The sequence below is a fragment of the Larus michahellis genome, chromosome 2 (genome assembly GCF_964199755.1).
Source record: "Larus michahellis chromosome 2, bLarMic1.1, whole genome shotgun sequence".
In the NCBI taxonomy this organism is placed as follows: domain Eukaryota; kingdom Metazoa; phylum Chordata; class Aves; order Charadriiformes; family Laridae; genus Larus; species Larus michahellis.
This window is the reverse complement of record NC_133897.1, coordinates 105,090,026-105,115,531: the sequence shown is the minus strand read 5'-3', so window position 1 is coordinate 105,115,531 and position 25,506 is coordinate 105,090,026. Positions and strand designations below refer to the sequence as shown.

The 25,506-nt window shown below is 38.8% G+C and overlaps 1 protein-coding gene across 10 annotated transcripts in view; it reads left to right on the top strand.

The window, feature by feature from the left end:
• The first annotated feature begins 1,857 nt into the window (after positions 1-1,857).
• The window catches only part of ZNF236 (zinc finger protein 236), an 82,914-nt gene continuing 59,265 nt past the window's right edge, over positions 1,858-25,506 (top strand). For 8 of the 10 annotated variants that reach the window (XR_012585688.1, XM_074576509.1, XM_074576504.1 and 5 more), the window contains exons 1-5: positions 2,070-2,141; positions 14,835-14,977; positions 16,297-16,461; positions 21,494-21,672; positions 24,746-24,870. Coding sequence is in view for 9 of the 10 variants with exons in the window: in XM_074576509.1 (XP_074432610.1) it covers positions 2,081-2,141; positions 14,835-14,977; positions 16,297-16,461; positions 21,494-21,672; positions 24,746-24,870 (673 nt within the window). In the remaining variant the exon portion in view is untranslated. Of the gene's footprint in view, positions 1,991-2,069; positions 2,142-3,327; positions 3,624-14,834; positions 14,978-16,296; positions 16,462-21,493; positions 21,673-24,745; positions 24,871-25,506 lie in introns of those variants that run through there. The other 2 variants (XM_074576507.1, XM_074576508.1) reach the window with 2 other exon arrangements.

The window sequence follows — 25,506 nt, the reverse complement described above, 5'->3', positions numbered from 1 at the left end:
GCCGTAGCGAGTGGGCAGCTCGGAAGCAGCCCCATGCAAGGGTCACAGCAGCTTCAGCGCACCTTTCCGTATTTATCAATGCTGCACTTCTGCAGAGAAAATTAAAATACAGTACACTTTTTACTGGCAGATAGAAGAAGAACAAAAAAAAAAAATAATCTCAATAATGCCTACCCAGCCTTAGCCTTCAGGAAGAAATGAAACCTTGCATTCCAAAAACCCAATTTCATTCTTTGATATGATTAAATTTGGTAGCTAAAGGCAAGTTTTTAGATGCAATTAAATTAGGTATCTGAAATGCAGTTAACTTAGAACTGATTAAAAAAATAGCTCCATACATTCGCAACAAAACAAGATACATGAATTAACGAAGTTATAATTAACATTCAATGATGAGAAAACTATTAAGTAACTTTTTGCTGATATAGTTTATAGGTATCACTGCCCAGCCTGCCCTATTTTTTTGATCAGTGATCTGAAGTACCTGCCTAGTACTATTTGCAGAGACTACAGAAAGTGACATTAAAGTAATAAATGCAATAAATGAGGACAGGGTCATCCAGCTTGCTTAACTAAGCCTACATCACATTAAATGTGTTTTAATACAGGCTGCTTAAACACTATATGGTTTGAAATCAAGAAACCAGTCATGTGCTGGCCATACGGGATGAGGGGAGGAAAAAAGGGGTATCCTAGAAAGCAATGAGAACTTGAGCATTGGAACAGCTGAGTAACTAAGCAGCAATAACCTGGTTCAGTGGGAAGTGGGTTTTGGATCACTCTTTAGGTGAAAGACTCAGTAGTAAAAAAAAAAAAAAAAAAAAAAAAAAAAAAAAAAAAGCAGTTTTATCAGTGTAGGCAGTATTCGCATAGCAGTTCCCTTCATGCACAAATATGCCCTTTTTAAAAAGGTACTTAAAAATTAAAAGGTGCAGAAAGAAAACATAACTCAGAGAAAACCTTAGAATCTTAAACAGCTCACACCATTGAGATAATGAAAAAAGATTAATCAAGTCACCCATCAAAAGTGCGTGTTTTGTATTAAGTTTTTATTTATCAAGAGATGTAATAAAAATCTCATCTTAGAAGATGAAGACCTGTGAATTCAAAGCTGAAACACAGCAGTGTCTTTGGAAGCAATGAAAGCCACGAAGCACCAGAACAAGCCATCAATAAAAACATCTCCATTGTTATGGGTACCTTCCCAGAGGATACGCTTCTACTATGTGCAAACTACAGGTGACAAATTTAAGTATTACGGCTTACAATACCCCAAAATTGGTATTAAATGATCGGGCGACCTCTTATGACCCCTCAGGATCTCCTCAGGCAGGTCACAGACACAGGCAGACGCGCTTCTGCGTCCGGGTCCCGCACCCCTAGGGCTAAAACCAGAGCTCGGGGAGGGCGCGGGAGGGAAAGGCGGGGAACGACCGCGGCACCGGGAACGACCGCGGCAGCAGCAGCTGTGGCCGAACTAGGCCGTTTCTAGGCCCTGAACAGAAAGCCTCAGCCCGGGATGCCGAAGCGGCGCACACCCAGACCCGCCATGCCAGGTCTCCACTCAGCAAGCCCGGCCCAGGTCGGCCCCAGCCTCACTCCAGCGCATGCGCCACCGCACCCGGATGTCCCCACCCCTCACCTCACCCACACGACCCCCCAGCCCCCGCGCATGCGCAGCCGCCCCTCCCCGCCACCGCCCCTCCGCGACCTCTTTGGCGCCGCCGTCCCCCCCCCCCCCCCAACCTCCGCCAGCCGGGCGCCCTCAGTGCGCCTGCGCCGCCCGCCCCGCCCCGGCCCTGCTGTGAGTTTCGCCTCTTCCCCTGCTCCCTCTTCCTCCCCCACGGCCTCGCTCCTCCGGTGGGCCCTGTGTGTGCGCCTGCGCCGCCGAGTCCCCCCGGGGCGGCCCGTGTGTAAGGGCCGGGTCCCCGCCCCCTCGGCCCGTTCCCCCCCCCCCTTCACCAACCGCCGCTTCCTCCGCCGTTGCCAAGTGTGTGTGTGTGTGCGCGCGCTGCGGGGGGGGGGGAGGGGGAGGAACGCACGGGAGGGGGGGGGCGTTAAGGGGAGGGAGGGGGCGGCCATGCCGAGGGGGCGGCCTTCCAAAGCCGGCGGAGAGACGTGCAGGGCCGGCGCCGCGTCAGGTAAAACAGGGTGGCCGGGGCGAGCGCGGTGAGGAGCCCCCTGGGACGGAAGGAAGGAAGGAAGGAAGGAAAGAAAGGGGGTGGTGATGGTGGTGGTGTGTAGAAGCGCGGCGCGCTGCGAGATGGCGGAAAAAAAAAGCCTCCGCGGGCTCCCGCATATAGTCCCCGGATATGGGGTGGAGGGAGGCCGGGTCTATTGTGCGAGTGTATAGGCGAGAGGGCGGAGGGGAGGGAGCCTGGCCCGGCCCTGCGGAATGATACCGAGCGGGTAGCGCCCGCCGCCCCACACGGCGCCGGCGGCTGGGCTGAAGGGAGCCCGCTCGGCCCGGCCTGGCCCGCCGAGTCCCGCCGCCCGCACGCGGAGCCTCCGGCCTCCCTCTTGGGGAGCGGCGGTCCTAGTAGCCCCCTCGCCCGCGGCGGGGAACCGGTGGCGGTGCCGGCCGTTGCGTTCGTTCGCTGGCGCCGTCCAAGTGTTTGTGGGCCCAGGCCGGTGGCATGGCTTTCTGTTCCCTCCCGGCCCGCGGCGCGGCTGCTGCGGGCCGGCCGGAGCTGGCGCGGGCCGGAGGAGGAGGGAGGACGGTACGGGAAGGGTCCGCAGTCCTTCCGCCGCTCTTCCCCTCGCACTGCCTCCCCTCCCCCCCGGGGCAAATTAACGAGAGCTTCCAATAAAGGATGATAAAGGAGTGTGCAAATAGGATTCAACTCTTACATCTCTCTGGTTACAAGAAGGAGGGCTTTCTGGTTTTCAGGCTTTAAAAAAACCACCTTTGTAGTCGTTTTCTTTGTGGGTACGTGTATAAAAACGAACTGGTTTTCTTTCCCAAACGTGTATTAGTCTGCCTTACGCTTTAATTTTTAAATCTTCGCTTGCGTTTTAGTGTCGATGATGACAGAATACTCCAGGGCAGGATTAGTTTGAGCTTGGATTTTTCTGACAGCCTTTTGTAGCTAGTGAGTTTTCTGGCTCTTTTGTGTAGTTCAGTCCTGATGATGTTACTAGGGACCTGTGAGTAGTATGTGAATAAAGCCCACAAACTGCAGAAATACTGTGTTTCAGGTAGACTTGAAACCCTCTTCAGTGACTTTTCTTTCAGTGCAAATATGTAGCACCAGAATTATTTTTTTTTATAACCATGTAGAATGGGGAGAGATTTCATAAAACTTTAAAATACCATGGTTATTTCAGTCATGAAAATTCAACTAATTAATATTTTCAGTATATATTTAGAATGTCTGGTTTTCTGAGTGCTTGGAGATGAGCTCTGGCTGTTAAAGAGGAATGTGTAGGTGAGCCTTCTGTGAAATACTTTTTGTAGAATTGAAATGTGCTGGCAGGCGAAAAAAAAAATAATGCTGTACTCTTACATGAACATTATGAAGTTGGGTATCCAGTGTGGAAACCCAAATGGGCCACAGGTTCCTACCCGAAGTTTTTATTATTTTTTTGTTGTTGGAGACATCCTGACTTTTGAACACTAAATAGTAAGTATATAAAGAAGGACCTAAAGAGCTTTGGCTATTACCAGTTTTGGAAGCCAAGCAGCTTTAAAAAAAAGTTTATTTTAACTAAAATGTCTACTTAATTCTCTAGTAATTCTTGCAAGGGTATGCGTATATCATATATGCGTAGCTCCTGTAATAATGTCATGATGTATGAATGAGAAAAAGATCAAGACCAAGACAAGCTGTCAGAAAAAGTGCCTAGTAGCTGTATCCCTTTTGCTTGTCCCCCTTGATCTTAGACCCTTCCTATAGCAAGAGGTATGGCTGATAGGATTTACTGTGAGTTTGATCATATGGTGTGTTTTTCATGTATTTCATTTTTTAAAAAGAAATTTGCTAATTTATTAATGAAATTGCTTCATAGAGGTAGTTTGATTGCAGACGGCAGTTTAGAATTACAGGGTCTAAGGCTACCACAGGGATTCAGAGACTTCTGCAGTCTGCAGTTGCAAGGACTCTGCCCAGTATAGGCAAATACTGTGGATTCTGGAGTCTTTGGTCCTTGAGATTTCAGCAGTTTGTGAAAACAGCAAAGTCAGTGTTGGCAAGCGTCACATTTTTTTTCTGCACTTCAGTGTGGCTAAAAGAAGGTCATGAATGAAGAAGCTCTGGCTGAGCAGGACAGTGAATCTGGGTAATTTACGTTCTCAGGACGTTTGGCTGTTTGTCCCATTCAGGCACAGGCTGACAGACTTTGAAAACTGGTTGTGAATTCCACAGGCTTAAATTTTAGCAGAAGGGATTTTATTTAGAAAATACATGTTTAGAAAAATAAACGTCATATCTTTTGCTTAGGAAGTTGTACATTTTTAGGTTTTGTTCCTTTTTAGTGTGGCCCTCAGAATTCCTACGACCCTGGTACACTAATGTCTGTCACAGAAGTGTTGCTGTCTGTAGTTGTACAGTCTGTATGTTTATGGTAATACAGCTTTGTTTGGAAGAAAATAAAGGTGAATCAGTAATATTTTCTTGTGCAGCTTCCTTAGACTTCTTTAACCACTGTGCATGTCAAATACTAGAACAAGTTCTTTGTTCTAGGAAAATTAAATATGTTAGATTAAAAAAAACTGAACTCTAGACAGAAATAAACCAAACAATATCTACCTCAATGTCTGCGGTTCTAAGAGAACTGTTTTTGCATCAGTAGTGTCTTCCCAAAACTGTCTTGCGATTCTCTCTCTCTTTTTTTTTTTTTTGAATGCTTAATTGAGCTGTTCAAATTGACCTCTGATAGGCACAAACTGAAACACAGTTTCAGAAGTTGTTTGGACTCGATGATATTAAATGCCTTTTCCAACCTAAACGAATCTATGATTCTATAAGGAAATACATTTTTGTGCATCATTGCCAACGTTCATTTGTTCTTTTAGGATCTCTCTGAGATGTGAGAATGTGATTTCCACTGTTGTTGTGCAGCTAAGGTAGCGCAAAGAAAACGTGCAGGGGAGCATTTATTGTGTTGTATTTATATTGGTATGTTTTCTTATGCCCTTCTATGCATATATTTCTCAGATTTAAGCTTGGGTGTTTTAGTGATACTTTCTTAGTAATGATCCCGCAAACTGTGACCTTTACTTTTAGTTTTACTACCTAACTTTGGATAAAATATTCTTTCTGTGCTTTCTTTAAGATACTAGTGTAATAGAAGATGCTCATTGTAAGTATTTTTGGAGCTTGGGAGAAGTGCCTGAAAACTGAAAAGAAAAAGCCCTGAAACACACGAGTGTTTTGGAAGGTGCAATATGATTTTGCTTTGAGAAAAGTTTTAAAAAATGTTAGGCCTCATATCGTAAGGATGGTATTTTGAAAAACCATACTCAACTTTTTGTTTTAATTAGAGTTTAGCAATGAACAGTTACTATTAAGCTTGAATTGAAATAAATACCAGGCTTTTACTGTTCAGTTAGATAACCAATGAAAAGACAGTGTTTGAAGATGTATTTGTTATAGATCCAATATAGTATTTTGGGTGCTTATGGCTATTTTATTAGCTACTGTAGTGGACAAGGTTTTTACGCAGGTCCGGTGAAAACTTAGGTGAAACCTTGAGACTTTGTCACTGGCTCTTTTTTGTAATTTGAGAGAGTTTCCGTTTTGTCCCAATAAATGTGTAGTTGTTACCATGAGTTGGTAGTCATGGCCTCACTGTTTCTGTTGTTACTTAAGGCATATGAGAAGTTTGAGGATTCAGTTACTGTTCTTGTACCTTCAGTTGTCTTTCCTTGCCCTAAATTTTCCTTTGCTATAGTGAAGGTCCTTTGTATTTGGTTCAGTACTGCTTGTTGCTGTTTGAGTAGCAGCACCATGAAATTACCAGTTTTTTACTTTCATAGCTGTCTGATCATTTTCAAATAGCAGAAGAGGAATTATTTGAACAGCAAAGTGAAATATTTGCAGGGTGTACTGAAGCATTTTAAGGCTAGAGTGTATGTCCTATATTTAAATCTAAAGGCTACTTTTACACAAGTTTAAACTAAATTCTTCTATGAGGGCAGTTAAAACTGAGTATTTTGTGCCTTCAGAGGACATGAATTTTAACAGAATTCACATATGAAGAGTAGTAAATATTAAATACACACAGATAAGAAACACAGAGAAAGTGGTGTAGCTTTACCTCTGCCTTTGCAGACCTGGCTGTATTTTGTTTGCTTCCTTTCAGTTCTCTATCATCACTTAGGGTGTGGACATATTGAACTAGGGGAAAGTCAGTTCTGAGATTTTACATTCAATTTTGTATTAGTGAAGAAAAATGCAACTTGAACTCACTGGTTAATGTAAGTTCAGGGAAGACTTATGTAGATTATTTTAGTAGTTGTGCACTGGGATTTTATGCAGTGACCTCTGACTGACAAGTACAAGAACAGGTGAGTGATGGTTTACAGGCAAGAATGAAAAGGTTGTGGTACTACTTCTGTGATGTGGGCTACATCTTTCAAATATGATATGTGTAGGTAATTCCTTTTCAAAATATACAGGAGGTACAACTGCTGAAACTTTTGGTTTAGAAATGGGAATCTTTAGGCTTTAATAATGATACTTTTCTTTGGTCATCTTGGTGTTCTACAGTAACAAAATCAAGTTTATGCAGGAGGGGTATGTTGGGTCACAGCGAGAAGAGTTAGATTATACTGGTATTCTTTAATTCTACATTAGGTCCTCCTTGTACTTGAAATATGTCTGTGCTGTTTCACCAATAATCTATACAGTTAAAAACCTGTGCTTAAATTCTGGCTGCGTGATAACTTCAGCCTTGTTCTGCCCCTTTTCTGTAGTCTTCTGCAAATTGCAGGTCCTCATTATTTTGTGCCCTATTGCAGTCGCGCTCATACCTCCGTACCTTATTCGTTCCTATGCGTTGTTTCCAAATATAATTAAATTTCTATTTGAGACCTCTCATGTCTCTTTCTTTTGAGGTTTTCTGCTGTAGTTGGATTGTGTTCCCTCTCAGGGAGAAGGAAGATCATCTAACAAATCCTTTAGTTCATTCTTAAATTACTGTTAACAGTGTAGTGGCTGGACACAGGTAAGGGTCAAGGTCTCAGGCATGAGACATCCAAATCATATAAAAATCATACAAAAACTAACAGCTGGAAAATACTAGCTAGCAGAGTTGGTTAAGGAAATGCCAATTTTCAGTTATCTATGTAGATTAGGATGATGGGGATTGGTTGACCCCCTGGCCAGCAATCAGGCACCCACCAGCCACTCGCTTACTTCCTCCTGCGGTAGGGTGGGAGAGAGAATTGGAATACCAAAAGCAAGAAAAAGCTTGTGGGTTGAGATAAAAAAACCCCCCTACCAACCAGGTGATACAAAGGCAAATATTCACCACCTCTCACAAGCAGACTGATGCTCAGTCAGTCTCTGAGAAAAGATTGCCTTGGAAGGACCACCCACGAATTTGTGTTGCTGTGCATTATGTATGGCATGGAATATCTTTTTGGTTAATTTGCATCAGCTGTCCCTTCCAACCTCTTGCCCACCCTCATCCTACTCATTGTGGGGGCAGAGTGAGAAACAGAGAAAGCCTTCACGCTGTACAAGCTCTGTTCAGCAATAGCTAAAACATTGGTGTGTTACCAGCATTGTTTTAGTCACAGATTTAAAACACAGCACCATACGGGCTGCTATGAAGAAAGTTAACTCCATCCCAGCCAGACCCAGTACAATCTGTTCAGCATTGCACTGACTACAGCTACCATGGAGCTGTTAATTCTGTGTCCCGTCAGGCTTCCCTGCTGCCTGCAGTGCATCAGTGTGGCCACGCAACTTCTGGAGTCATCTGTGGTCCACAAAGGAGTGCAGCTGCTTTGTGTCGGCAAATGCTGAGCGTTTGGCACCTGGACATCCATCTCAGTAGTGTGCTCCTGGAAGTCGGGTGTCTGGACTGGTACGACTTTAAATTACAGATTGAGTATTGGCCAAAACATAATAAAACTACCTTTTCTTATATGAGCAAATTTTAATTAATTTCTGGATTTTGCTCCAATACATGGACTGAGAGTTGAGTCTTTCCCCTGAGCCACCCATTAGAAGTCATGAGGAATGACTGCTGTTTTTCTTTAAGAAAGTGATGAGTTATGTTTAAATTAATTTGATTCTTCTGTGATCGCAGAACTAAGCAAAATGTTTTAATGATTCATTGTCGTCTGTGTTCAATGACTTCCAGTGTAGCAGGAGGAAACATCAATATCACCATCCCTGTTTTGTTCTCTTGTCCTACTGCTTTCTTCCCACTCATAAATTAGTAAATAGGTTTTGATAGGGTCAGACCCTTTTGCCCCTAAGCTTGCCAGCTGCCATTTAACTTCAGTGACAAGTTTTCATCCATGAATTCCTCACTCTCGAGCGTTGTATTCGCAGTGTCCTCTCAGTTGGATGCGAGTAGGCTGTTAGAGATCTAATAAGGGTGTGCTGAGTTTACAGCTGAGTGGGTCCATCTGTGCTTTGCAGAGAAGGCTGCAGGCTGCCATGAGGCACGGTGCTGCTTACATAAGGAAGGAATGGTTGGGAGTGCTCTAATTCTGTCTTCCTCCTTCCACATTGAGTTGTCATCGGTGGCTTATAGCAGAGAGCACCTGCTTGCTGACTCAGCTCCCCTGGGTCAAGTTTTCACAAAGGCTGTATCACAGAAATCTGTAGCAGAGTTGACCCGAAGCTTGATGGCCGCTGCTCTGTGAGGGACAATTAATTTTAAAACAATTTAAAGGTTGTAACATTAAGGCTATTTGAATAAGTCCATAAAGTTTATTATCTTTGATAAGTGCTTTGCAGATCTGATTCTGGTATTTTTGGGGACTTTTAACAAACTGTAAGAATACAGCCAAAATGTATGACAGTGCATAATGAGCTAAGTGCTCGTTGTTTAGTTTAATTGTATTGATACTTGACTGTCTCACTCAAGCTGGGATGGAGTAGGGTTGATTTATGTTGCAGCTAGACAAACATGCAAATTGCAAAAAAAAAAAAAGAGACAGTAGTTTTTGCACTGTTTCCATACAGTTAATAGTAATAAATGGCAGTTTTAAACTTTGCAGCTGTTCAGTGAGGGTTCAGGTCGGTGCCTGGGAAGGTCATGGAACAGATCCTCCTCAGTGCCATTACACGGCACATGCAGGAGAACAGGGTGATCAGGCACAGTCAGCATGGGTTTGTGAAGGGCAGGTCATGCCTATCAAACCTCATATCCTTCTATGATAAGGTGACCCACTTAGTGGATGAGGGAAAAGCTGCGGATGTTATCTACTTGGATTTTTGCAAAGCTTTTGACACCGTTTCCCACAGCATTCTCCTGGAGAAACTGGCTGCTCATGGCCTGGACAGGTGTACTCTTCGCTGGGTAAAAAACTGGCTGGATGGCCGTGCCCAGAGAGTGGTGGTAAATGGAGTTAAATCCAGTTGGTGTCCGGTCACAAGTGGTGTCCCCCAGGGCTCGGTGCTGGGGCCGGTTCTCTTTAATATCTTTATCAATGATCTGGATGAAGGGATCGAATGCACCCTCAGTAAGTTCGCAGATGACACTAAGCTGGGCGGGCGTGTTGATCTGCTTGAGGGTAGGTTGGCTCTGCAGAGGGACCTGGACAGGCTGGACCGATGGGCTGAGACCAACGGTATGAGGTTCAACAAGGCCAAATGCCGGGTCCTGCACTTGGGTCACAACAACCCCATGCAGCGCTACAGGATTGGGGCAGAGTGGCTCGAAAGCAGCCCGACAGAAAAGGACTTGGGAGTGTTGGTTGATAGCCGGCTGAATATGAGCCAGCAGTGTGCCCAGGTGGCCAAGAAGGCCAACAGCATCCTAGCCTGTATCAGGAATAGTGTGGTGAGCCGGACTAGGGAAGTGATCGTCCCCCTGTACTGGGCACTGGTGAGGCCCCACCTCGAGTACTGCGTTCAGTTTTGGGCCCCTCGCTACAAGAGGGACATTGAGGTGTTGGAGCGTGTCCAGAGAAGGGCTACAAAGCTGGTGAGGGGTCTGGAGGACAAACCTTATGAAGAACAACTGAGGGAGCTGGGGTTGTTTAGCCTGGAGAAGAGGAGGCTGAGGGGAGACCTTATCACCCTCTACAACTACCTGAAAGGAGGTTGTAGAGAGATGGGGGCTGACCTCTTCTCCCTGGTGACAAGTGATAGGACGAGGGGAAACGGGTTCAAGTTACGTCAGGGCAGGTTTAGATTAGATATTAGGAAACATTTTTTCACTGAAAGGGTTATTAAACATTGGAATAGGCTGTCCAGGGAGGTGGTGGATTCACCATCCCTGGAGGTGTTTAAAAAAAGGGTAGATGGGGCACTGAGGGACATGGTTTAGAAGTGGCTCTTGTCAGGGTAGGCTAAAGGTTGGACTCGATGATCTTAAAGGTCCCTTCCAACCTCAGCAATTCTATGATTCTATAATTTGTTGCAGTGTGCAGACCTGAAGGAATCACTTGTTTTTCAGGGAATTCATTGCTCTGATACTCATTTTTGTTTTCTCTGTGTGTATGTTTGTTTCTGGATGGCAATAAGTAGCTTCTCTCTAGTAAGACCATGCTAATTTTTCATACAATTTTGTTGACATCATATACTTAATCAGTTAATGTCTTTAAATGAAACCTCAGACTTCTAATTCTATGTTGTTGACTTGAAAGGCATTTTATTACTTTGTTAACAGACAACAGACTTATGTTTTTATCTGGACAGAGCATATCTGACAATAAACAGATTGCTTAATATGTATACCCAATACTTACATTTTTCTGGGAGCATAGGCACCATATTTGCTATTTATGATAAGATTGCTAATCTGATAAGTGGTGAATTGTGACCATCAAATGCTGTATCGTGTATGTCAGTATTCTTATTTTGTTTCCCTGTGGTACACAGGGAATGTTTAGAGAATTTTTGTTTGGGTTTTTTTTGTTTGTTTGTTTTCAATTAACAAATTCATCAGTGCATTTAAAAGTTCAGGTTCCTTAACCCACTGCCAACTTCTTCTATTGGCATCATCTCCCGTGTTTTTGGGTATCCAAAAATACTGGCCTTTAAGACAGATTCAGTATTGGTATGGTACAGAGGTATCAGTGTAAATAGTCTTTGCCTAGTTATTAGTTCTTCTAACAAGAAGCTCTGTCAAACTGTTATTTCATTTTTGTATTGAAATCAAGACAGACCCAAGTCATACTTCATGAATCTGTGACACCTGCCTGAAAAGTTAAAATGTAGCTCACTTGATTGTTACCTTTTTAATGGACAATGTCTTTCCTGTTTTTCTGTCTCCCGATTCTAAACACAACATAAAGGTTTTCTCCTTGCTGTTACACAATTGCTTGATTTCAGCAGGGGTATGGTTCTGAATACTTCCGTTGTCACTACTGAAAGAATAAAATAAAAAGTCACTTCCTGCATCTTTATTAAAAGGGAGCTGTGCAACTCTCAGAAATACCCAGTATTTGGCTGGTAATAATTTTAGTGAGAATACAAGTGAAAAAAGTTTATTATAGTTTCATCCTCTGCCTTAAGCCACTTCAGACATAGTGTTAATGAATAAATGAATTTGTGTTTTAATTGTAATCTGCATTAGATCTCAATCCTGCCTTTTAAGTGAAAGTGAAACAACTGAACTTCCAGAGTTCTTTTAAGTGCAAACTGGACTGGTTTTCTATTCAGACTGGCTGTAACTACTTAGAGTAGTCTTCAGCCTGATCTTTCAATAGTTGAGTCTTTGAAAATTTCTGGAATCTAACCTAAATGGCTTTTCTGTGCCTTATCCGTAAGGATTTCTGCAGTAAGTGTCATCTGCCAAGTCAAGCTGGACTATACAGTCCAGTTGCTGATTCTAGGGTGCAGCCCTGACTCCAAGACATCTGTCTTTTCCTCTTTAGCAATATGAAAGATAGAACCAAAAGAAGCTGAAGATACGAGTTTGCAGAGTTACGAAGATTTTCTGTGAAAGAGTAATGCTTAAGATCTTACAGAGATAAGCAATGAATTTGCTAAACATGTGCCTTCTCTTTCTTCTTCCTTGGGGTCTGAGGGTTGTTAGGAAGGTGGAAAGGCTTGCAGGCAGCTCAGGGTTATGATCACCCATGAACTAGTCTTGAGAAACTCCTGACGCTTCGACATGGGGTGTAATTTGCTCAGCTCCTCATTTTGCAAAGTCTAGGCTGTTTTTCTGTTCTTATCTATAAAATATTTTAAGATTATGCTTTTCTTACCCTGTTCTATTTATTCTAGTGGTGGTCATTTCCTGCTTTCTAAAGAAAGGCTGAAATATCTTCTTCCTGTATATCTCTGTGCATCACGTGGTATGATTTCATATACTTAATCACTTCTGTTCTGTTGAAACATTAAAAGGATATTTAATTTTTAGTTAACGTATCATTAATTTAAAGTCCTTTTTGAATTCCAGAAGGAAAGTCATGGTCTGTCGATTAATCAGTATTGCAGTTAACACAGATATGCTACACATTTTAATAAAAATTATGTATAGAAATGTTATTGACCTGAAAAATAAGTCACTTGGTAATCTCATTCAGTTACTAGTGAGCATGTTGCTTTTCCTGTGTTTTAAGTTGTAGACAAGTTAGCACCCTTGATTATTTCAAAGTTATACTTTTGCTGCTTCAATTGCTTAGGCATTGTTTTTGTGTGTTGTCCAGTGTCTTTGATCTCGAGAGGAATGTTTAAAGATAATAATCTCTTCGGTTTATGGAGAAGGTTTAAAGGCCTTTCTAAAGTCATGGATTGGATCATTTTTCAGTTGTCAATTTAAACTGGGAGGTCAGGCCTTCATGGGGTTGAACAATTACCCCTTTTTCTAGGGGAAAGGAAAGCTTCTTGCATTAAGTCTTCATGTACTCCAAGTATCGGAGTAGATTCTTCATTTATCTCTCCTTTTCTTGTAATACCAATATTTACATAAACTGATTTTTTGCCTTTTAATTCTACTGAGTTATATTTATCACAAGGACATGTAAAGGACAGTGTCTTGTATTTAAAGCTGTGCTTTTCAGCTTTTCAAGGACTGTGACTGTTTCAAGGATGGAAAGGACACCTGTTATTGATAGGGTTTGCATATACTATGAATTTGCAGCTGAGAATTCTTTAAAGGATGCAGTAGGTTTAAGTTTATACATGTTAAAGATTTGTGGTACAAAGCAAATTATTTATTTCCAACAGAAGGATGCAGAACTAAACTTTGCGAAGCAAAGGTCAGTTGTGTGACTTAGTCCAGAAATGGGAAGTATAAGTCCCCAGGACATTGTTTAGTTGTGATTTCTTGCCCAAAATATCTTGTGCTGAAATGTTTCCTAGAGCTTCCTCAACTACAAGCTTTTTGAGTTTGTCTGTGAGAAATTTAGCAGGAAGAAAAAGTGGTCAGGATTCAATGTACTGATTTAATTATTTTTTTTTTCCTGGAATGAGACGGGACTTCGAGGTAGGTGCAGTACTGAGCAGCAATACTCTATGAATCATAATCTTTGATTTCCTCTGAGGAAATGTAAACAGGCTGCTGTAAACTTTTAGTTGTGCTGTTACTTCCTATGCCGTATTCTTACATACATGATGAAAAGTATTGCCTTTCTTAAAGGGAAACATCAGGCCTTGTGTGTCTAGATAATAAAATCAAAGTTCCCTTTTTTTTTTTTGCATCTTGTTGCATTCTGTTGTTAATGGACTTCGTTGAATTGTGTCAGTGTTTGAAACTGAATTCTATGGGCTTTTTCTCTTTTTAGTGTCCCTAATCTGCAACATGAGTCAATTGATTTTTGTTTTTGTTTTATTAATACTGCTTTGAATGATCTTACATATTTTAACTCTTCCTGCCCATTGCTTTTCTCAAAGTTTTTCTTAAATTGAGATAACTTCCTTAGTAATACAGAATCTTCTCAAGTGTAGTATGTGATTAACTTATTTGGATATTTAAGATATAAGGAAAATATTAATAGGACTGATTTCACCATTTAAGCAAGAGGATATAGAAGCTTGCAACTTGTATATCAAAAGCTATGTGACTGTGGGAATTCAAAACAAGGAAACTGTGAGGTTAGACTGTGTCTATTAAAAACATAATCATTTTTTTCTCCATTGAATTTGTGTGTACACAGTTTAACTGGCAGTTTATTGCATCTCTCAGCTATTTGAAACATTGGTGTTGGTTTTACAGCTGTAAAGGTAACTAATGAAGGTTTGACATTGCCGGAAGTAAAAGAAAGAAAAGATGCCTAAATTTTTCTTAAAGAAAAAAAAAAAAGAGAGAGAAAAGAGTGGAGAAGGGCATAAAACCTGTGTAGTCTGAACTGCTGACTATGTTGTATTAAAAATTTTTTTTGAAACACATGATGTAATATTATTAAAAGTAAACCCTGGCAGTATTTTACTCAGGTATTTAGGAGCATTTTACTTTGTTGCAGACTTCATGGGTGTTTATGAAGCACAGAAAGAATTGACATCAAATTAATAGTATAAGGTGATCATTTTTCTCCTTAACGACTGGCAGTGAGAGGGATGCATATTCCTTTGATCCTACGTCAATGGAAGCAGTAACATTTATGCCTGAGACTTGTGAGACCCAGTGAATTTGAAGTCTTATATATGTCAGAATGTTAGAGGAGTTTGGATAGTTTCTGCTCCAAAGAATTCTGGGGTTTATAATAAATTATAAATGAAATGTGACTTCATACAAATGTTTCGATGCTTGTTTTGTAGATGATGTTCTGACACCGAATAGAGAGAACAGTAATTTTCCCTACCAAGTACCTAACTTCCATAAGTGTGAGATCTGTTTGCTCTCTTTTCCAAAAGAGACCCGGTTCCAGCGCCATATGAGGGATCATGAGCAAAATGACAAGGTACGAATTTTGGTAGATAAAAACTTAGAAAATACCCATGTATATTGATATTTTCACATACTGACAAGTAAAGCTAAAAAAAGAAATAATTTTCAGGTTTTTTTAATGACCTCACTAATAATTACTACTTGGGGACCCTCAGAGTTTTATGAAGTTTCTCTTTCATTTTCCCTCTTTTCCTTTGAGACAGGACCTTATTTTGATGCCCTTTAATTAGATTGTTGTTTCCAGCTCAGTAATTTTTAATTTCAGCCATTGTCTTTGATTTGTAAAATATTCAGGTAGATGAGAAAAATGTATGGGTTTCTTTTAATCAAATTTGCAAACTGATTCTACCCACGAGCAATAAAAAGAAAATAATGCTTATATTGATTAACTGGACCCCCACTACTGTTTTATAGCTGTTTCCAGTAATGTCAAGCGACCTAATCTAGTATGTATGTATTAGTAGGTTAATGTCATCACTTGAGCTGCTTACAAATCAAATTTGGGAAAGAATGAAAAAAATCTTAATCACAGGTATGTGATTAAGACTGGACTGACTTTAAATGAAGCTTTTTGTCACAGGTTTTGTCTGTAACCTGAAACATTTCATCTCTGTTCCTTGCTTTCTATTTCACAAAGCTAAAAATGCTTTACAAGTGATGGAAGAATAATTTTATTACTGTTTGAGGTAGCTGTAGGTACAGATGAATTTTTACAAAATGTAGGACTTTGAGATGATAATTCGTGTATAAAAAGAACCACTTACACAAGTTTCAATGTTGTAAATTGATATCTAAAAAACGGAAGTTGATGTTTTTAAAACCATGCCATTGCACACTTTTGTAAGAGCTTGTGTATCTGAAAGTGAAGGTGCTCTTAAAGAATGAAAACTGGTTATGCAGACACCAACTGAAGAACAGTCAATCCTAGCATAAACTAAGCTCTTTGCTGGTTCGATTATTAATTTTGCTTAAGGAGAGTTCACATTCTCCGTTGAAGTAGGAAAACTTATTTCCATCTCTTGCTCATTCTTCTCTCCTGATAACTTCACTTTCCTCAGACAGCCTCAGTTTTGAGTCTCTGCTTTCTTTAGTTCCTCAACCACCTTTCCCCCTACACTCTTGAAATGCTGTATTTGCGTTTTCAATAGAGAGATGCAAAGAAGAGAAAATAATTGACTGATGTTATTAAGGATCAGTATCATATATAGGTACTTGAAATATGCTTTTTTATTTAAAACATTTTGAGTTGTATGGTCATATGTGTCACCTAGGCTGTATGTAACTTACGGGAAGATTGAATTTTGTCTTTATTTTTGTGGTTTTAACAAACAGCCCCACCGATGTGACCAGTGTCCAATGTCATTCAATGTTGAATTCAACTTGACACTTCATAAATGTACTCATAATGGTGAAGATCCTACATGTCCTGTGTGCAACAAGAAATTCTCCAGAGTAGCCAGTCTGAAAGCTCATATAATGCTACATGAGAAAGAAGAGGTAATTCATTAAACCTCATAATTTAAGTTTTGAAAACACATGTCATAATGGTTCTACTTAATCCCTTAACTATATGCTTTAGATTGGTGGATTGAATAAATGGTCTCATTCAGAAGAAAGATAAGACTTTTAATGGGGAGTCTGTTTTAATAATAGTAGGAGAAATTAATATACTGGATTCAAGCAAGTGTTCCTAACCTGTCTTTAATAACAAAGAGAATCTATGCATGTTTGATAGATACCATATCATATATGAATATTAACTGATTAGTTATTTACAAATACTTCTATTTTGAAGCAATTTCTGTGATTTCATGTGCATTGATAAGCCCACATGTAGTAGTCTGAGTGATCATCTTTCATGGCAGATGTCATGATGAGGCGCTCTCTCCATCTGTTTCTTGCATGATGAAGCTCTTCCCTTATCTAGTACTCCCACTCCTGTATTGAGTGGTTATTTTGCTTGAGACGACTTGTTCCTTCCCCTCTCATGATTTCATTTTCCATTTTTATAAGGCATTGGTTAAATTCTTAGCAAACAGTTAATGCCTAGTAATATTCTGCATACTTCGTAGTCATTACTGTGTTACTGCAGTTGCCAGAGTTAATTGTACTGCCCAGAATACCAAGTTCTCAATCATGTAATTACCTCTTCCTCCTGTGAAGGCCTTTTAAAATTGCACTTTGCGTTGGAGATTTGGGTCTGAGTCAAGTATCTACTTTTATCGCCAGACTTCTAATCATAAACATAATAATAGCATGTTTCTCCATACCAACTGCAGACAGCTTACAGCAGTTCTTACCAGCAGGTTTGGGATGATAGGCCTGTTTGCATTTTTCCCTGAAGCAGGCAGAGAATGCCATCTGTAGAGAATGTATTCCTTCTTTAATCTTGTTATCAGTTCACGTTTTGTCATGTACACAGCTGAGTTAAAATGAGAAGACTTGAGTACAATTTTAGTGTATGTTAGTGTATCTATAACGATACATAGCTTAATGGGTATTTGTTGAGGAAACTTGATTTATGAGTTGCTAAAAACATCAGAATAAGGAAATTGAGCATCAAGAAAGATGCCTAAGAGTGATTTTTTTTTTTTTAGTATTCATTTGTATCACTAAGTGATTTTTCATCCACTTCAGCTGCTCTGATTTTGATACTTGGTGCAGATGTCAGAATAATAGGTTGCGTGATGCCTTTCAATTTAGAATTCAATCTGCAGCTTAAAAATTATATGAACACCTTTCAATTGCTAATGAATATATTCTTGTAATGCTGTGTAATTCTGTGATAAAAGATGAAATAATAATAAACTCATAGAGAATTGCAAGAATGGCTTTCCCGATAGTTATGCATTGGCCTGTAGGACAGCTGGAATTTGAACTTGAAGCAGAGGGTCTTGACAATGGCACTAGCTGTCATTCAGGAGTTTTTCATAGTGTGCAGGATAAGAAGTTAAGTTACCAGGGGAGTACATCTCACTGCTGTTTGCTATCACTTTCTTACTCTTCCTGTTAAAAAGGCTGAAAAATTCGAAAACAGAGCAAAGATACATACTCACTCACTCATAGGTAGCAGTTGCGCTACTGCGCAAAGCTGAGATTTGGGTAACTTTAGTCTCGCTTTGTGCTGCATCAGCCAGCTTTATCTCCAGATGAGTGCAGAAGAGCAGTAACAAGAAGCCAGTGTGATTAGAATCATAGATCCCATGGTCTATGTCATTGATGAAGATATTAAACACTACTGGTCCCAATATGGACCCCTGAGGGACACAGATTAGTTTCTTGAGGTTTCCAGTTAGGTTTGGGAGAGCATATCAGTCTGTATGGAAACGCAGATTTTCATGATTGATTGCTCCTGTGAGAGGTTCCAGAAGGAATTTTCTGGGCTATTTAAAACTATTTTGTAAGAAACTAACTTTTGTCCTTGTGTTCTTTAGTGATTTGTGTGTGGTAAACTGGTGTAATGGAAAAAACTCATGTTCAAAATCCATCACGAAAGGTAGTTTTCTTCTAAGTAGTCATAAAGGATATACCTTGCGCAAATATGCCTGACCTTGTAGAGGACTCCTGTTTTTGTCCATTTCCTCAGTGGAAATGGACAGTGGTACTTTTTGAGCTGCTGAGACTCATGCTTGTGAGGAATGCTAAATACAAACTGAAAAAGTCTAGTTTATAGCATTAAAACTGCTAATATATCTTCTTTCTCCATGAGGATGAGGTTTTCTTTGACTTTAGGAAAAACTTAATATGTTGAAAAAGTTAAAACAGATATTTGGTGGATATAGAGTAAAAATTAGAGCTAAAAAATCCTGGGGTTTTTTGTGTTTTATTTTTTTGTTTGTTTGTTTTTAAATGTTCACTGTATGTGATTTGTCCTGTCTCATAACTTGGGAGCAATTGTCTTTTGAAAAAGTGCAAATGAAAATCTTCTTTTACAGATGGTAGGAGTCATTGATACTAAACAGGTGAAGATCATGAGTTCCAAAGTGTTCCTTCAGATATTGCATCTGATAAGATAAAGATAGTTAATACAGGCAGAATTAGATGAGTAAAACTTTCCAAAATTATTTCTGAGTTTGGGAATTTTAAGTATTATCTAGCAGTGTATGAGCAGCCCCTTTTGTTTAACGTGAAGAGGTGGATTTAACCATAGTGAGGTTAACAATGTGCAATTACTTGTTTTGTGTGTGGTGGTGGATGTTTTGTTGGCTTGAGGGGCGAAAAAATGAATCTGGTACTGCCTGTTCCAGAGAGAGACTATTGGGGTTGATATATTGCTGTTTTCTTGTACAGTTTTTCTATTTTATCATATCCTTGCTTTCCTACAGCAAATTCTACAGTAATGAATAAAAATCCATAGACATCTGTTGTGTCAAATACTTAGGCTACTTTTTTGTTTGTGGAAGTGGCTTAATAGAATATGTGTAGAAGCAACTTAAAGGCATAGATAATCTGTGTCTGAAAAATGCTGAGACATGATTGACAAATTCTCAATTTTGGGGACCATGGGCTTGATATAGTATGCATTATAAGCTTTTCTTCATGTAATTTTTCCCCACTTGTACGAAGAGATCGCAGTAAGCCAAATTTGTTGTATAAGAAGAATATTTTTCAATAAGAAGTTGTTGTGGCTTAACCCTAGCCAGCAAGTGGGACCACACAGCTGTTTGCTTATTCTACCCCCAGTAGGATGGGGGAGAGAATTGGAATAGTAAAAGTGACAAAACTCGTGAGTTGAGATAAAGACAGTTTAATAGGTAAAGCAAAAGCTGCACACACAAGCAAAGCAGAAGGAATTCATTGAGTGCTTCCCATGGGCAGGCAGGTGTTCAGCCATCTCCAGGAAAGTAGGGCTCCATCACGTGTAATGGTTACTTGGGAAGACACCACTCTGAACACCCCCCTCTTCCTTCTTCCCCCAGCTTTATATGCTGAGCATGACGTTATATGGTATAGAATACCCTTTTGGTCAGCTGTCCCAACTGTGTCTCTTAACAACTTCTTGTGCCCCCCCAGCCTCCTCACTGGTGAGGTGGTGTGAGGAGCAGAAAAGGCCTTGACTGTGTAGCAGCAACTAAAAACTTTGAGTGTTATTAACATTATTCTCATCCTAAATCCAAAACAGCACTATACCAGCTGCTAGTAAGAAAGTTAACTCTATCCCAGTCAAAACCAGAAGTATTTTTACTCAAATTTGAATGTAGATCCTGGAAAAGAAAGTAATATATATGTATTTATTTATTGTCCCACGCTATAATGTGAGGCCAGTAATAATGATCTGTAGGTTAGATTAAGCAAGTCATTTTTGAGGTAGTATTTCATTAAATGACTTTTAAAGATTTTTAAGTTTTTGTGTGGAAACATCTGGCAATATTGCAGAATTCTTGTTTTTTCAGACTTAAGGAACAAATTTATTGTCAAAGCATTTTAAAAATAGCACTGCATATCTTTGTTCCTCTTGTTTAAAACATTCTTGTTGATGCTGTTATTTAAATGGACACTGGTTGTTTTTTTTTTTCCCCTTGTTGATCATTCAAGGAGGAAAAAAAAGGGAGGGAGGATAAAAAGCATTTCCATTTGCAGTGATAATTACAATTATTGAAAAACAAACCAAGAAGAAAACTATCTGAAGTTACTTACACACACCAGTAAGGAAAATGTGACAGATGTATTGCCAAAGAGATGGTGAATATTTTTACACACTTAATCTTAACTGTCTGCTTAGATTCTGTAGAATAAAGATACACTGAGAAATGAAATTATGTTTTTGAAAAGCAAAATCAAGTCAAATAAATGCAGAGCTTTTAGTTTTCATTGAAACAATATTTGACTTTGATTCTTCTGAATTTCAGAGAAATGGCAGTGCTTTTGCATTAATTGTTACAAGTATGATTTCCATTCTAAATGACATGGAATACTAATGTAACTGGAAAGTGGTATGTTTTAACACTTCTCTGAAATTAATGAGTTGAAGTGATACCTGTCAAAAACATGTGTCCTGTTTATTTCCTGTTGTCTTTTCTGTGAAGATAGCTTAAGAAAAGTCAGTAGTAACTGTGGTGGGATTAGTGTTAAAAAGTGACAATTTGTGTCATTTTAACCAGTAAAAAGTGTAAAATCCTATAATTTACAGTTAAGATATTTCTGGTTGGAGAGTAACTTTTTTGTTTACAACTGTTTGTGTATACCATAGTGTAGTGGCACTGAGGTAGGTTTCTGTGTGTATCTTGAACTAGCCTACCAAGAAAATAGGGAGTGGTGGTGAGGATGGTACTGAACTGCTTGTTTTTCAGAACTCTTACAGAATTCAGTTTCAGTGGAGTTTCTTAAAATATAAATATTACCATAAGCTTGCAGTGATTGTTGTTCATGATTTGTTATGGGTCTCAAACTTTTGTTTGCTTGTCTACTTTTATTGCTGTTTGCTTCCAGCTGCCAATGTCCGTAGAAGGATACATTCATCTATTTGAGCAAAGCTTGTATTGCTGTTTGGGAATTTTTTAAAAAAATCAGTCTCTATTATCTCTTTCAGAATCTTATCTGTTCAGAATGTGGAGATGAATTTACTTTACAGAGTCAGCTGTCCATACACATGGAAGAACATCGTCAAGAATTGGCAGGCAGTAGGATCCACATCTGCAAGTCTTGCAAAAAGGAATTTGAAACTTCCTCACAGCTAAAGGAGCATATGAAAACTCACTATAAAATAAGGTAACAATCATGGGACTGTAACAAAATGAGCAGATGTTACTTATATGGTGATAGCTGGGGGAAGCAAGAGTAGCATTGCCAGTGAGCAAAGTACCATGATCTATGTAGAGAATTTCTTTTCTTTAGTATGCTGTTATGAAGTGGTGTTTATTTTTTAAAACCTTGCTAAAGTAGGTGGTTGTTTCTGAAGGCCTTTTTTTTTTTTTCTGTTTTCATATTTAGGCACCCATACTCAGCATAGTTCCATCCGTTAGCTATTTGTAAACACAGGCAAAGTTTTTCTGATAGAGTGATTTTTTTGAAGTGTGTTTACGTGTGATTTTAAAGGCTAATGGCAGTACATTGAAGAAAATATATACTAATTTTACATAGCACTTATTGTAATTGCAAAAATCCTAATACTTGTGTTCTGCAAAGAAATAAGTGGTTCCTTGCACTTTAATCGTCTTTTGCAAGTAGTCCTCACCACAGCCTGCTGTGCATTCTTGTAAATCTGAAAAAGGACAAAATGAAGGGAAAAACCAGGCCACATAAATGCTGTTCATTCTTTCGGGGAAAATTTGTTCTGTCTCTCAGCTCTCTAGTTGGAACTTCACTTTTAGGAAGATAAAAATTAAGTGAGAAGAAAAAACTTTCTTAACGTATAAACTAAACCAACAGAAGTGAGTCTAATGTTTTTGACAGGTGATCTCTCTTTTGATCCTTGCTCTCTTTCTATTAAAAAAAAATAGGAAAAATATATGTTTAAAAATGAGAAATATTGGGTATTTCCAATTATTTCTATTAGCAAATGATAGAGGTCGTGAGATCTTAACAGCTGTGTTCTAGAAGGCTTAAAAGTGTATTGTTGTAGCTTTCCATTTGCAAACTGAAAATTGAGGTAAAGTGGTTATGTTTCTATTGAGTCATAGGATATCACACACAAAAACCACCATTGTTATTGTGAATATCAGTGGAAATTAAGCTGAATAAATAAAGAATAGGTGAGTGAATCTAATAGATGGCTGCAGTTTTGAGAGAGTACTATGCATGCTACATTCTGATATAAATTAAATATAAGCACCCCACAGTAATTTATCTTTACTTTCATAAACATAAATTATTTGTGGCTTCAGAGCTTCTTTATATGAGATGGACCGTATTTATCAGTACCAGTACAAGCCATGTATGTGAGCCAGGTTAATGAATTGTGTAAGTCATCCCGCTCCACCTTCTGCGGTTCAGTAGAAATTATTTTGAAAGGAAAAACGTGGACATTCTGATTTTTTTGTTATTATTATTTGACATAGTCCTCTCATATTGTTCAGATCAATAATGAAAAGTTAACATTTCACCTAACTTGTTTGACTGTGTATAAAGTTCAAAGACATGCATCAGTAGTTAAAAATTTTACTATTTGATTCTTGCTTTTCATTGTAAAATAAGTTTCAAAAAATGTTTGGGTTTTAAAATTATGAAGAGCCTTTGTTCCCTTTTTTTTTCCATGAAGTGGTTGCACTTTTCCTTCCCAAAAAGGTGTTTATTTTCTGTTTGAAATATTTGAATGGAAAGCTATTATGAAATTATAATTTAAATTTATTATCTCCCTTTTACTAAAAAGAAAATGTTCATTATAACTCTAAATGAGGGAATATTTTAGAAGGTGGTCTGATCTTGAAGGATTGTCCTTGCAGTTGTCTCCAAAACGGATATTATATCCTTTATTAAAATGCCACACCTATAGTTGAAACAGATGTTGCTCGTCAGAGAGCGTAGTCTGACAATCAGGCTGGTCTAGATCTGATGTGAGATGGAAAGAGGAGGAGTTTCTAATAACTGTGCTGTTCTCTCTTCTGCTTTTCAGTCTTCAGTTGATTTTACTCTGGATATTTCAGTGAATTTTGATAGATAAAATTAATATGTAAAAGTAAAATACGCTACCCAAACTCTGCGCTCGCTCAGCAAGAGTATAAAAAGAGTAAAAAACACATGTAATATTTCTTTGAAGTAACTGTAAGCAAAAATGTGCTTTCCTTTAAATATACACTGAATGTTTATGTTCTCTTAGAGTAGAAAGATGCATCATTTTAGCGGAAGTTCAATGATTTCTTGTGTTACGTACAGGCTGTTACTTCCCTGCTCTTTTTTATATTGTTATACCAGCCTGTGTTTCAAGGTGGTGGTGTATTTTGCACATCTGTTCCACATTAGCTAATTCTTATTTTTCATTTGTTTGGAAAAACACCAGGTATTTAAATTTGTATAATTTCAGTTAGCTTTAAGAAGTACTGCCAAGCTGTACTACTTTATAGGTGTAAATACGCAGGCGCTATGGAAAATGTGGAGAGCTGTAGGTACCACACTACCTTCTGGTTTAACTTTCTTAAGCTGTGTTGTTATAATGGTCTTTTAATATTCCCTAGGTTTTCTATTATTTTTTTTTTTGGCAGCGTAAAATCAGTTGGGTTTTTTCCACGTTGCTGTTTTTCAGCAGTCATTTAAACTAACCAGCTTTATTTGTAGAGAAATTAAATATGGGAGTTTCTATCATCTCTTATCATGTCTCTGTGGAAATTGTGATTTGTATTTGAGGAGCAGTGGTGAATATTTGGGTTGTTAAATTCTTCACCTGTTTTTGTTAGCACTCAGCAAATGCATTTGTGCTCTAGTTGATGAAATCTTCCTATTATAGTTAAAAAGAAAAGTCTTGCTGCGTTCAGGCGAAAGAAATAAAGTTGCAGAGTTGAAAGTTCCCACCAAAATAGTAGTTGTGAAGTCACTGTATACTTCTAGCAAAATTTATAATGAAAATGTTACTAGAGAACCTCTAAGAACTATCAATTTTATTACAGAAATAACTGTAAAATTCTTGCTGTTGTGTAGGCATTCAGAATAATGCTCCATTGACATTATTCTTTTAGTATCATTAAAGAGTTTGGTTTTTTTACTGTTGCAGCTGATACGATACATTGTCATCAAATTTACACTGTATGGAAAAAATGATGGAATAAAATCAGCTTCTTCAAAATAATGTTTAGTGTTAGGGTTAAGAGGATTATATTTAAATTTCTTTTTTTTTTTTTTTAAATGACAGAGTATCAAATACCAGATCTTATAACAGAAATATTGACAGAAGTGGATTTACCTATTCCTGTCCTCACTGTGGAAAGACGTTCCAGAAGCCGAGTCAGTTAACACGACATGTTAGGATACACACAGGTAAGATTGTGGAAGTAATTATTTTAATTTGCGTTCGCTTTACAAAATTCAATTAATCTGTGAAATGCTAAATACTTTTCTTCCAGTTGGAGCTTGAAATAGTATTAATACATCTGGTTCATTAGGTGCTATTACATGTTGGTTTAAAACACCCTTTATATAATTCCTTTGCTTAGGAAATTTATACGCTTTTAAAAATTTTTATAACTGTTTCTAATGATGTACATCTGGAAGTTTTAAGTGCTTTGCAGGTTTCATTTGTTACAGAATACCAGGTTTGGTACTTAAAGTTTCAGTGGGCCCTAAGATTGGAAAACTAGGTAAGGGCCAGTCAGATAATCTAAATAAGATCTCACATACTCTAGAGAACGGGTTCTAAAATTTACAGTCACAAATAGAGTACAAATAAGTGAAAATTAATAATACTACTAACATGGTGGCTTTGCTTTTGTTTTTAGATTGATTTATTTAAAGTAACTGCCATATCTTTTCTGTACTTACTGTAACTGCCATTTTCAGGATGTCCAAAGTGAACTTGCAAGGTGATAAGCCTAGATTTTAATTTTGATACTTGAAGAAGAGCAGGTGACTGTTCAGTTTTGCAGAATGAATAGCAGATGGTTTTTGCAAAATTGC